Genomic DNA, 12,937 nt, shown 5'->3' with positions numbered 1-12,937 from the left:
GTACAATATTATTATCCAAATAGTAAGTGCAACTGAACAGTCAAGGCGTATTGCAGTGGCTTGGTCAGTATCACTAAATATATGCAATGTACTCTTAGAGCTTAAATTATCTCTACACAAAACAGCCACAATTGAATGGTTTAAAATATTTAATAATAAATAATAAAACCACAAGACAATACTTCTTACTACACAGTGTTTAGAGATCACAGAGAAATACTTAAAATAACACAGTATAAAAGTTCTTACATCAGTACAGAATAAAACCAATCTAATCTTCCTAGTTCCTAGCTATATCTAAGAGAAAATACAGTTCTAAAATAAACTTACATATAGAGCAAAGCAGTGCTGGTGATGTTGGATGTTCTGAAGACAAATGGTAAATGCCCTCATTCTTCCTGTCCTTAAATTGATAACACAGTACCACTGATTCATTTCAGATTACATAATTTCTTTCTGGTTCCCAGGCTAATAGAAACTCAGAGGTTAGTAGCTCTATTGATCATGTAGCTGGTCAGGAAGCAAGAGCAATAAAATTATGCATCTAAATTCTAGCCATTAACTTTGACCTCAAAACAATAGGCAGAATGCTTACCTCTAGACATCTCAGCTCCAAGTTTTAGATCAAAGAATTTCACAATGCTTGACTTATCAGCTTTCTTACAGCAGAGTGCACTGTTGTTACATTTTTTTTCAGTTCAACATCCAATACAGTCTTTTCACATTTAAGAGAACAAGCCTGTGGCTTACATTAATATTTACAAATAACAGAATTATCTACAAAATTCTATCTAGCTAGGCTGGCAGCCTTTACATATCTTCCACACATTGCTCCAGCATTTTGGACATACTGCGGTGCATAAGAATCTAGGCAACATGGCTATTCAGCAAGTATGTCATTATTAGTTGGTGTCATCCTACCAACAGTGCAGTATGCAGTTCTAGTGACTTCATTAGTGTAATGACATAAAAAGGACAGAGGCAGTGCAAAGGAAAAAAGCTAGTATGTTGCTTGAATTGCAGCAGGAGCCATATAAAATATTATGAAACAGGTTAACATGTATTTTTTGAGAAAAGGATTTGGGCAGTATACATGAGGATTCTGTATAGTCTAGCTATGTACCGACATTCAAATAAAGAGATGCATGAGAACAGCAGGTCATGTCACAGTTTAAAGACACAGTAAGCAACATAAGGTAGATATTAAGACACGTTTCCAATGCAAGAGTGGTAGATGACTGAAGTAGCATTCATCAGCCAATGATGGAATTTCAAAATACATGCCATGTGTATAAGGTCATATAAGGTCATTTGTATGAGGATAAGTAGGACTTATAGCTTAATCTGTGTGTAATGGATAGCCTGCTTTGGACAAGCAGTCCTTATCTGCCATCATAATCTGTTTCTTTTGTGTAAATTTTACAGATTGTTACACGTATTTGTCTGCTTGTATATTGAAATGAAATTATGTGTATATATGTAATATCAGACTCTGATCTTTTCAACAGATAGTGAAGGTCATGTGCTTGACCTTGTTAATGATGAGTTGCCTGATTGTAAAATATCTGATATTGACAAAAAGAAAAATTTAGAGCTGCTAGAAGAAGCAAAGAAGGCGAGTGAAAGATTTCTTACACGGAGAGGTCGAAGGTCAAGAAATAGCCTCACAGAATCTTCCACAGGTAAACATTCAATGGTTGTTAATTGCTGTTTTACTTGGGTATGATACAGAACTTTTCAGTTCTAGTTACAACTAAAATGCATTAGTAAACATTTTGACTTTAAACATGGAAATGCTCTTTCTTTCAATAACTAAAGTAAAAACTGTCTTATTACCTCCCAAGCCACAGACTTTGTTAACTGCTATGCTAAAAGTATATTATGCAATAAAAAATAAAGTCACACTGGTTCTTTGATATTGAGATGGGGATCCTTGACTGTAACCCAAAAGACTCGGGTTCAGTTACTGCCATAGACACTGGAGGAGCAGGTTGGTGTGACAAAACTAAGCCTGCTGCTCACCTATTCCTGATGGTTGGAAATGGGGCACACATCTTGGGAGGTGGGCCCTGGCCATGCATCTTTGTTGCAGATTGTGAATCTCCTGAAGATGCTGCTGGTTTACAAGAGAATGAAGCTAGTGAGGGGAATATGTCATGCACTCATAGGTTCATAGGTGTTTACTAGGCTATTGACCACAAGAGCCTTTTTAAGCCTAGCCAACGATCCCAAATCTCTGACAAGTTCTGATACTCTTGATAAGTGTAAGCATGGGCCTGGGAGATGAAACATTTACTGGTTGCCTGTGTCCATTAGAGACAAATGTGCCAAACCAGGGATGCATTTCCGGTTTTCCATCCAATTGTCCAAGTTGCCCTTGAATTGGGTGCTCACTACACCCATTATACATTTATCCCTGGGGCTTCTAAGAAGATGTGTGTGGAGATATGAGAAGAGCTAATTGCCTGCCTGAATGATGGCTGCAGCATGATTTGCTCTCACTTATAAGGAGCAAATAGGCACAGTCATAGTGAAAGTCCAGATGGCATCCAGAGGTGTAGAAAAAAGGAAAATAAAGCTGTGACTTTCAATAAAAACATTTTAGGCTGTTTATGCCAGGACACAAATCTGCATTTCTATTCATTTACTCAGTAATTAAAATGGCATGATTTTTCCTAGAGTTTTCTGCTGTTTCTGCATGTTTCAATTTCATAGGTTCATAAGTTAGCACTATTCAGCTGTATTTTTAATTTTGTTTAGACCTGCCTGTATATGATTAAACCAACCTAATGCATGACATAATGAATGCACTTTTTTATTTTTTCTTTGCAGTTCATCTGCAGAACTCGAACTTATTTGCCCTTTTATCTATGACACAGTCATTCTTGAAACATATTCACCAGGCAGGTCTGTTCAAAGGGGAAGATGGGTAGTAAATACCCATATCAATGCAACACAACATAACATAAAATCAAATAAGTTAATATCATATACAAACAAAGAGCATTTTCCATTGTGACCACCCTCACCACTCACATCAGCGATCACATACCCTTCCACCTATATATTTATCCAGACTGTTGTTAAATATATCCAGGTTTGATGTGCATGTGATTTCTTCTGGCAAGGTGTACTGCTCCTAATCTACCCTTAACAAAACAATACCTTTCTTATGGTGGTTAAGAGTATCTTATGTACGTATATATGTTTGTATTTGTGTATGTATGAATGTATGCATGTATGTATATATGTATGTATATTTTATTTATTTGACATTTGTTAACCGAGTTAGTCCGTATGAGCAGAAGCCTATTTTCAGTGGAGACCCAAGGAGAAAAGCTCCAGAATTACACCAAAGAAAGTGCAGTATAAAACAACAGTATCAATATACAAAAGATATAAACAGTTCAGAATACAATTAGTTCAAGTTACAAAACCAGTTATGCAGAAAACTAACAATGAGAATAAAAAAATCTATGCATGAATGTACACATGTATGCATGTATGAATGTATTATGTATATATGTGCGCCTACATGTATGTATGTATGTATGTAAGCATTCATTTTTTTTACCAAGACAGTGCACTCGTCTCAGTGAATCATTTTCAAGTACAGCCTGTGTATACAACTACCAAGAAGAGTGAATGATATAGCAATAACCCACTCCTGGGTGTGGGTAATGTGGGATTTATCCACAGTTGGCGTGGACAACAGTGGGTAAATCCCACATTACCCACACCCAGAAGTGGGTTATTGCTATTATACTATGACATTATTTAAGAAAAGAAATAATTACTTTTCTTAAATAATGGCATTGTATAATGCCTCTTTGCTGCCCTTCCGCAGCTGTCTGGTATCCGCGGCAGTTCTGATGTACTGCGCATGCCTACGCAGTACATCAGAGCTGTGGCCAAAAGCAACGGAGAAAGCAAGATCTCCATTGCTTTTTACTGTTTTGCTATGTTAAACCCATTTAACATAGCGAGACAGGTTTAAAAAAAAAGCAACGGAGAAAGCAAGATCTCCGTTGCTTTTTACACACTGTGTTGCTATGTTAAAGGAGTTTAACATAGCGAGACAGCTTTAAAAAAAGCAATGGTGATCTCTGTTGCTTTTTTTAAACCTGTGTCGCTATGTTAAACTCTTTTAACATAGCGAGACAGTGTTTTAAAAGAGACTTATACTAATGGGAAAAGTCCGGCGACCAGACCTTTTTCCATTAGTATAAGTCGATTTACAATGTGCACGCTAGCCAATCAGCATGCACGTTTTAGAATATTAATGGGGAGTCATGGTATAAATAAGTATAATCCCCAGTAATGAACGCAAAAATACCAGCAGGCATATATATAACAGAAAATATGTACAAGAAATCAGCAGATGTAGACATAATAGGAAATATGTATAAGTAATGTAACACTGGTGAGCGATTATCACAGTCATAGATTACTGATGAGATAGTTAGAGAAATTAGTGAGGATAGGCGTGGGAGAAGTAGATGAGATGATAGGAGGTGCCCCATCTTGTGAGAGAAGAGGTTAATGCATACCACTACTCATACACATAGTACGCATCAAACATGTAAATCCACATACTTGGAGGTTCTCTCAAAAAACTTTCTGAAACACCAGAGATGACCAAAACACAAGTCTGCTACAGCTAACACAGTCTCCACAGCACCCATGACACAGTAACATCAGTGTCTCACCCACCAAGCCCATAAGGCGTAGCACTCAAAAACCTAGTTTTCTTGTCTTTGGAGACTCAACAGTGAGACACATGAATGTCCCACTCACCAGGGTGAAGAAAGAGAAAGTCACAGTCAGCTGCCTGTCCGGTGCCAGGATTCACCAAATCATGCATGCACTCAGGTCTCTCAGCAACAAGTACTGTTATGACTGTCTTAGTTCATACTAGTGTGAATGATCTGAGATGTACCTCACTGGACCACATGAAGAGAGACATGGTCGAGCTCTATGAGTGTCCCAGGCAGGTATGTCCCTAGCCTTGAAAAGCATACTACCCTCACCTAGAATGATGTCACAATATAAACAAAAAAATTATTGATTTCAATAATTGGCTTAGTTTTTGGTGTCATTCCAAGGGGATCCAGTTCCTGTCTGCCTGGGATGCCATGAGCTGCTTAGCAAGAGATGGTTTGCACCTGACACTGCTAGGCATTTGTCTGCTGGAAAGGCTCTTGCCTCCCACATAGTGCCTTTTTTTGGCAAGGTCTCGAAGACAACATTATCGATGTGAAATTAACCAATCAGAACAAAATAAGGGTCATGCTGCTAAATGGTAGGAGTGTAAACCAAAAACTGCACTGCCTGGAAGCACTACTATTACTAGAAGATGTAGATGTCTGTGCAGTCACAGAAACCTGGTTTAAGGCCTCAGAGAATACCCCAGCCCTGCAAGGCTACAATGCTTTCCACACCTTTAGACCACAAAATGAATGTGTGAAAACCAAAAGAGGCGGTGTTTCAATCTATATTAGAGATAAATTCACCTCACATCTAGGTAGACTGGACAATTCCATGGAGTTTCTCCTGGTCCAGATTATGGTGGGTAAGACTCCCCATTCAAGTCATAGCCAGTTATAGATCCCCCTCAGTGGGCATGAGACCCATGAAGCCTACTTAACCAAACTGAAGACAACTCAAATTTTACTGAACACACTGGTTCTGGGGGATTTCAATTATCCCACCATTAACTGGGAAACCTACTCTAGCCCAAACTCACTAGCACAAAAGTTCCTTGACTTTCTGAATTCAAATGCCCTGGAGTAAATTGTCCATACCCCAAAAAGAGGAACAAACATTCTGGATCTGGCCCTCACCAGCATGTCAACAGGTGCACTGTTGCAACTGTTGGACCCTCATTATTTAAAGCTGACAACAATCAGTCACCTTTGAAATGACACTAACACCAGAACTCACAAAGGGTGAAATCAGGCTAAAAAACCACCAAGGCAAACTATACCCTCCTAGGTGAGGGTATAAATGCATTCCAAGCCCCACCCCAAGCTGAAAGTGGAAAATATGTCAAAGCTTACAATACAGCCCTATACAATCACTTGCATAAGTGTTTAAACTCAGCTGTATCAGATAGAATCAAAGCCAGAGCCCCAAGTAAAATCAAGCTGCCATTGTGGACTTACATCAACAACAAGCTCTACAATAAATGCAAAATGTTGCTGTCCAAGAAAACAAAGACAAGGACCCACCAATGGAAAAACACCCTCCTCAACCTTAACAGGCAAATAAGACAACTTGTCAAATCTTCCAAGAGCTCCTTTGACAGAAACTAGCAAGTACTGCCAAGGATAAGGCCATTTACATCAGTGTACATAACCTAAAGGGTAGGGCCCAAGCATGTGCAGAACTGTTCTCCAATGGTATCACACACACTGACCCCACAGAGATAGCAAACCTGCTAGTGGATAGGTTTGGTGAACATTTCATTCCCTTAATCCCTCCTAACTTACAACAAACCCTCCCCAAACTCCTCCCTACCATACATATCTGAAGAACAGTTCCTCAAAGCCCTGTCCAAAACAATGAATATGGCCTCTATGGGGCCAGATGACATCTCAGGCTGTCTTCTAAACAGGATACAACATGAACTAGCATCACAACTAAGTACCTTTTTCACTCATTGCCTAAACACAGGCTTTGTTTCTGTGGAATGAAGAACAGCAACAGTTATTCTCCTCCACAAAGATGGCCTAGCAACAGGCCCAGGGAATTACAGACCCATAAGCCTGACCAGCTTCATCTGTAAAGCCATGGAATGTATCATTATGGACCTCATAAACAAAGACATAGGTGACCGCCAAACCCTGGCTCCTACCCAATTCAGCTTTGTGAAGGGCAGATCCTGCCTGTTAAATCTGGTGGATTTCTTTGAAAGTGTGACCAAGGCCATTGATGAGGGCATATCTGCACACACAGCATACCGCGACTTGGCAAAGCTTTCAACACAATCCCATATTCAGGCATTACCAATAAACTTAGCATTACCAGGCTATAACTCATACAACACTTTTTGGCCACCTAACTTGGACCAGAACACCAAAGGCTGAGGTGTGTCCATATTCATTAAGGATATCCACACCTCCAGGCTAGTTGCTCAGCATAATGCATCCAAGGTTATCCAAGTGCAACTAACTCTGGGCAAGACTGCAATCCAAATTGTAACTTGCTACAGATCCCCCACCATGCCCCAGGATTCCCACTCCACTTTTCCTAATATACTGGAAAATATTAGGGTTCAACCAAACACCCTAATAATGGGCAATTTCAACTACCCCGCCATTAACTGGGAAAACTACTCATGTACCAACTCCTTCGCTCAACGCTTTCTGGAATTCATAAATCCCAATGCCCTGGATCAACTTATCTATACCCCCACTAGGGGCAATAATATCCTAGACCTAGTCATTACCAACATGAGTGACCAGTGTTCCACACCTGAAGTCAACTCCTCATTGGTCAGATCCGACCATAAGCTAATCACCCTAGATATCCACATCCCGCACTCACACCCCATTAAGGAAATCACAGTAAAAATTTTCTCCAAAGCCAACTTCATGCTTCTTAAGACAGAAGTGGTGAACTTCATGAAACCCATGCAGATGGACAATACAGTTATGACTGCTGAATCCTACACAGATGCACTCTATAAGCACTTACACAAGTGCATGGATCGTGCTTTCCCAAACAGAATCAAGATGATATTCTCCAAAAAAAGGAAGCCAATCTGGTGGTCCCCTGCCATAAACAAACTCTACAACAGAAGGAAGAAACTGTTGCAAAAGAGAATAAAATCCCATGAGTGGAGGAGTTCCCTGGTCAGCCTCAGTAAAAAGCTGAGATTCCCTTATAAGATCCTCCAAAGCTAGCTCTGAAAACAAAATCACCACTGATTCTAGGGACAACCACAAAGCATTCTATAGCTATGTCAAGAATCTCAATGGCAACACCCAGATCTGCTCTGAGTTACAGCACAACGGCATGAAAATTACAGAACCAACTGATATTGCCAACTTCCTGGCAGATAGGTTCAGTGCTAACTTTAGCCCGTTCTCACCCCCTAAAGGGCCCATATCTATACAGGAAGAATGCAGAGTCCCTGTAATCACAACTATGCAGTTAAATGCTGCACTCTCTAAAGCCAAAAATGCAGCATCCATGGGACAGCATCCCAGGCTGTATTTCATATGAACTTCAGAATGAACTGGCTGCTCACCTAAGCACCATGTTCAATCATAGTCTCACATCAGGCTTTGTGCCCACTGAATGGCACACAGCAACAGTTATCCCACTCCACAAAGAGGGAGGCACTACTGATCCTGGGCACTATCGCCCTATTAGCCTGATGAGCCTGGTCTGTAAGGTCATGGAATGTATTTTGGAACTCATAAACAAAGACATTGTTAACCTCCAAACTCTGGACCCCACCAATTTGGGTTTGTGAAAGGCAGATCATGCCTCCTGAACCTGATCGACTTCTTTGAGGCAGTCACCAAAGCTGTAGATGAGGGTAAGGTGGTTCACACAGACTATCTTGACCTTGCCAAAGCTTTCACCACCATCTCCCATTCTGAAATTATAGCTAAACTCACTAAACTAGGTATAAATCCCTATGTCACAAGATGGGTTGCCAATTGGCTCATTGACAGAACCCATACTGTAAAATGCAGACTCCAAATCTGACTTCAAACCAGTGACAAGTGGAGTACCACAGGGTTCAGTCCTGGTACCTCTCCTGTTTGGTATCTACTTCTCTGAAGTACAGGCTAACACAGAAGGCCTTTGGCTAATGAAGTTTGCAGATGACTGCAAACTAGGAGCCAAAGTTGAGTCCCAAATGATGTGGACATCCTACAGAAGGGCCTCACTGACACAGATGACTAGTGTCAGAGCCATGGCCTGAAGCTCAATGCTAAAAAGTGCATTATCATCCCCTTTGGTAAAAACTCTGCACCCATGAACTACCACATATGTGGCAGTCTACTTAATGCCAAATGTGTGATAAGAGACCTGGGGACCCAGGTGGACAGTAGTCTCTCCTTTGATAATCACATTGCCACAGTAGTCAGGAAATCCTTCTATGTGGCACATCTCATCACAAAAGGGTTCTCATCCAGGAAAAAAGAGGTCATTGTTCCCCTCTACTTGACATTCATTAGACCCATTATAGAGTACAATGCCCCTTTTGGAATGTACCTTGCAAGACATCTGGAGCAGCTGGAAAGGCCACAGACCTACCTCACAAAGAGGATTACTGGCCTCAAACAGATGCCTTACACTGACCGTCTCAAAAAACTCCAGCTTTACTCCATAGCATATCGCCTACTCTGAGGTGATCTCTGCCTAACATATAAAGCTATGTCAAACCCAGAGCTGTTGGACATGCTGCACCTAAAGAAATCCTAATCCCTCCAAGCTACATTCTCTAGGGACCTAAACCTTGTCACCACAATAAACAGGACATACTGGAGGGATAGATTCCTGTCCCAGTGACTTCCCATTCTCTGGAACAAGCTACCCATCTATGTCAAGCAAAGTACCTCATTCGCACTCCTCTAGAAAAATCTTGATAAGTGGATGGGAAATAGGAAATACACTCCGGGGATCACTTCTGTGGCTCTGCTCGACAGGGGCACAGGGAAATAACCTTCTTGGGTGGCGTAAGCCAGGGAACCTTGTTGGCTAGGCTTACTTAGGCCCTTGGGCCGATAGCTTAGTACCTAACTATGAACCTATGAACCTATAAACTTCTTTATTGTAAGATGGGTTACCAAGTGGCTCACAAACTGGACACACACTATCAAAGTGGGTGGCTCCACATCAACCAGCAGACCTGTTGCCAGCGGTGTGCCACAGAGGTCAGTGCTGGGCCCCTACTGTTTGGTATATACTTCTCAGAAGTTCAGGTCAAAACTAAAGGGTTGTGGCTGACCAAGTTTGCAGATTACTGCAAACTAGGTGCAATCATTGAATCCCCAAATGATGTCAGTATACTACAGGATGTTCTCACACAGATGAATGACTAGTGTATTAGTCATGGTCTCAAACTGAATGCAAAGAAATGCATCATCATTCACTTTGGCACAAACAATGTCCCCTCACACTATCAAATCAATAACAAAACTCTAGGTACCCATGAAGTGATAAGGGACCTGGGATCACAGGTTGACCGCAACCTTAACTTCAACCACCACATGTCCGCCATTGTAAGAAAAGCTTTCCATGTAGCTCACTTGATTAGTAAAGGCATCCCCTTGTGAGCAAAAGAAGTTATAACCCCCTATACTCAGCACTTATCTGGCCCATAATTGAGTATAACATCCCATTTGGTATGTGCCATACTAAGTCCCTACAGCAGTTATATAGACCTCAGAGGTTTCTAACAATGAAAATTAAGGGCCTCTAGCATGCACCTTACATGGACTGACTAAACTCCCTGTCTCTGTACCTCCATAATGTATAGACTTCTTAGGGGAGACTTATGCCTGGCCCACAGAGCAACCCAGGACCCAAGCCTGATGAACTTACTGTATATCCATAAATCAAATGGTTCTAGGGCTACCCATTCCAGGGACTTAAATATGGCATGTGACTTAAATAGGACATTTTGGAGGGACAAATTTATGTCCCAGTGACTGCCACATCTTTGGAACAGGCTGCCAATTCTTGCAAAACAGAGCACCTCTATGACACAGTTCAAGAGGAACCTGGATACGTAGATGGGGCACCATAAATTCTTACAATTCTTACTGGAGATAGTTCCCACAACCCACTTGGACATGGGCAGTCATCACTAAATGCAACCTTGAGTACTGACTAGTACATTTATGGTATTACATTGAGCTGAAATGGTTAGGTTTAAAATGATATCCAGCTAGACAGCTTAGTAATGTCCTATGATCCTATGAGGTGAATAAGTGCAATTATATGATGGAGTTATTTTGAAAGAATGTGCAATCAGCCTTTTTGAATAGGTAATGCCTTAGTTCTTTTTTGGAGTTGTTGAATCCTTGAGTGGATTTTATATCATCTGGGATGGAGGCCCGTCTTTTTGATCAGTATGGAGAATACATGATCTATGCTTTTTAGTTTGGAGGAGGGAGTTAGTGAGTATGTTGTGGGGTTGGGTACAGATCTAAGTATATAACTTGGTTGGAGTTTATCTTGTATTCTGAATGCATAATAAGAGATTGTTTACTCAGGAACCACTTTGACCAGTTTGAATAGAAATATAAGTATATTTCTGTGAGTGATGATAAACCATTTAGTTTTGGATAAGGTAAGGCAGTTCACTGCAGTCTCTTTCTTCCTTAGAGTCGTTTTGTTTTTTTCCCTTAAACCAAGACAGACCTTTGGGTTTTCATACTATGTGGGTTTGTAATCCAAAACTAGATCACCTGTTACCCTTCAATAAATGAGGGAGACAGTCAATTTGTAGGGGGTTTTCTTTGCACTGAACTGGCAACAAACCTATCATCTGCCTCACCAACCCTTTTTATACTCATTCCAGTTTTGCTTCTAAATCATTTCTGGACTGTTAACTTATATTACCTTTGTATTCCAGACTTGATTAATCTTAAGCTGTCTTCAGAAAAAATAATACTGGGTGGTCTGAGCTCTGCCCCAGCTTGTTGCTTAAACTGCGTGTAGTCTTGTTTGTTTACAAGGACCTTACTGCTCAGCTGGTTGTTGTGACCTCTCCCACTGAAGTACTTGTCCTGCTTGCTTAAACTTCTTGCAGGCTTGTTATTTACCACTGATTTTGGTACTATCTTGGCTATCATGACCTTTAGCACTTAAGATCCTTGCAACTACTAACTAATCTTATAACAACATATTTGTGCACATCCTCATAATGTTCAGTTTTCAATGTTTAACGTTATATTAAACTCAAATCCTAAACAGGCCTTCAAAGAGTTTGCCAAAGACATATCTAGGATCAAATACTCTTTCTCCCAACTAACAATCCAAACCTCTTTTAAAAGAGGTAACAGAGTCAAGTTATTTTATCATAAGTGGGAATAAATTCCACCATCTTCCAGCTCTACAATGAAATGAATTTTTTAAGACATTAACTTCACAAATTTTTGCATCCACCAATATCATTAACAGATAACCCCTTTTATTAATTGCAACTCTTACTTCATACAATACATATACAACTGCCTAACAATTTGATCTCCTCAGTCAGCCTGTAGTTTATGGAATAAAGTGACAGAATGTATAACATTCTTTTATATTTTAATCTCCTCAAACTTGTAATCTGTGTGGTAAAGTATTTCTGCACCTTTTCATTACTGTTTAACTGTGTGTTATTATATGTACATATAGATGTCCTGTATTCCAACTGACTTATAAATAAGAATCAAAACCTCTCTATTCCTGCTATCAGTAGTTTTGAATATATTTTAATCTCACAGTTACAGGTCTCAATAAAATTCACCCCCTCCCAAAAAAATGTTATCAGCTTTAATATCTAAATTCACGGTGGCTTCTGTCTCTTTCCAAATTGAACTTTCCATTATATATCGATAACATGGATTACTATTTCCAAAATTCATAACACAAGGCTTTTAAACATTAAACTGCATGTATATTGAAACTGCCCAGGATTGTAGGATATCCACATACTCTTGTACCACGTACTGGCTCTAGATATTAGTTATGACTGGACCAACTTTGGAGTCATCCACATATTTACTTATCAAATTTTACTGGAAATAGAAAAACTGACATAAGTATCCTAAATAGTACAGGGTCCAGAACTGACACTGAGGGACACCAGAGATTATCATTTTCTCTTCTGTGATAATATTACCAGTTTTCTCCTAAAACTTTACTACTTTTTTCATCCATTTTCCCACATAACCATTTATATTGTTCTCAGTCGTTAATGATG

At 40.0% G+C, this 12,937-nt stretch overlaps 1 protein-coding gene across 1 annotated transcript in view; it reads left to right on the top strand.

Moving 5' to 3' along the window:
* IRAG1 (inositol 1,4,5-triphosphate receptor associated 1) overlaps positions 1–12,937 on the top strand; it is a 1,344,613-nt gene that overhangs the window by 895,390 nt on the left and 436,286 nt on the right. Inside the window, exon 8 of the mRNA XM_044059494.1 lies at positions 1,509–1,682. Within this exon, the coding sequence (XP_043915429.1) occupies positions 1,509–1,682 (174 nt within the window). The remainder of the gene's footprint in view (positions 1–1,508; positions 1,683–12,937) is intronic.

This window comes from Protopterus annectens, chromosome 17.part0 (assembly GCF_019279795.1).
Source record: "Protopterus annectens isolate FY-2018-M chromosome 17.part0, PAN1.0, whole genome shotgun sequence".
Classification (NCBI taxonomy): Eukaryota; Metazoa; Chordata; order Ceratodontiformes; family Protopteridae; genus Protopterus; species Protopterus annectens.
The sequence above is the reverse complement of the archived record's forward strand: the minus strand, read 5'-3'. Positions and strand labels throughout refer to the sequence as shown.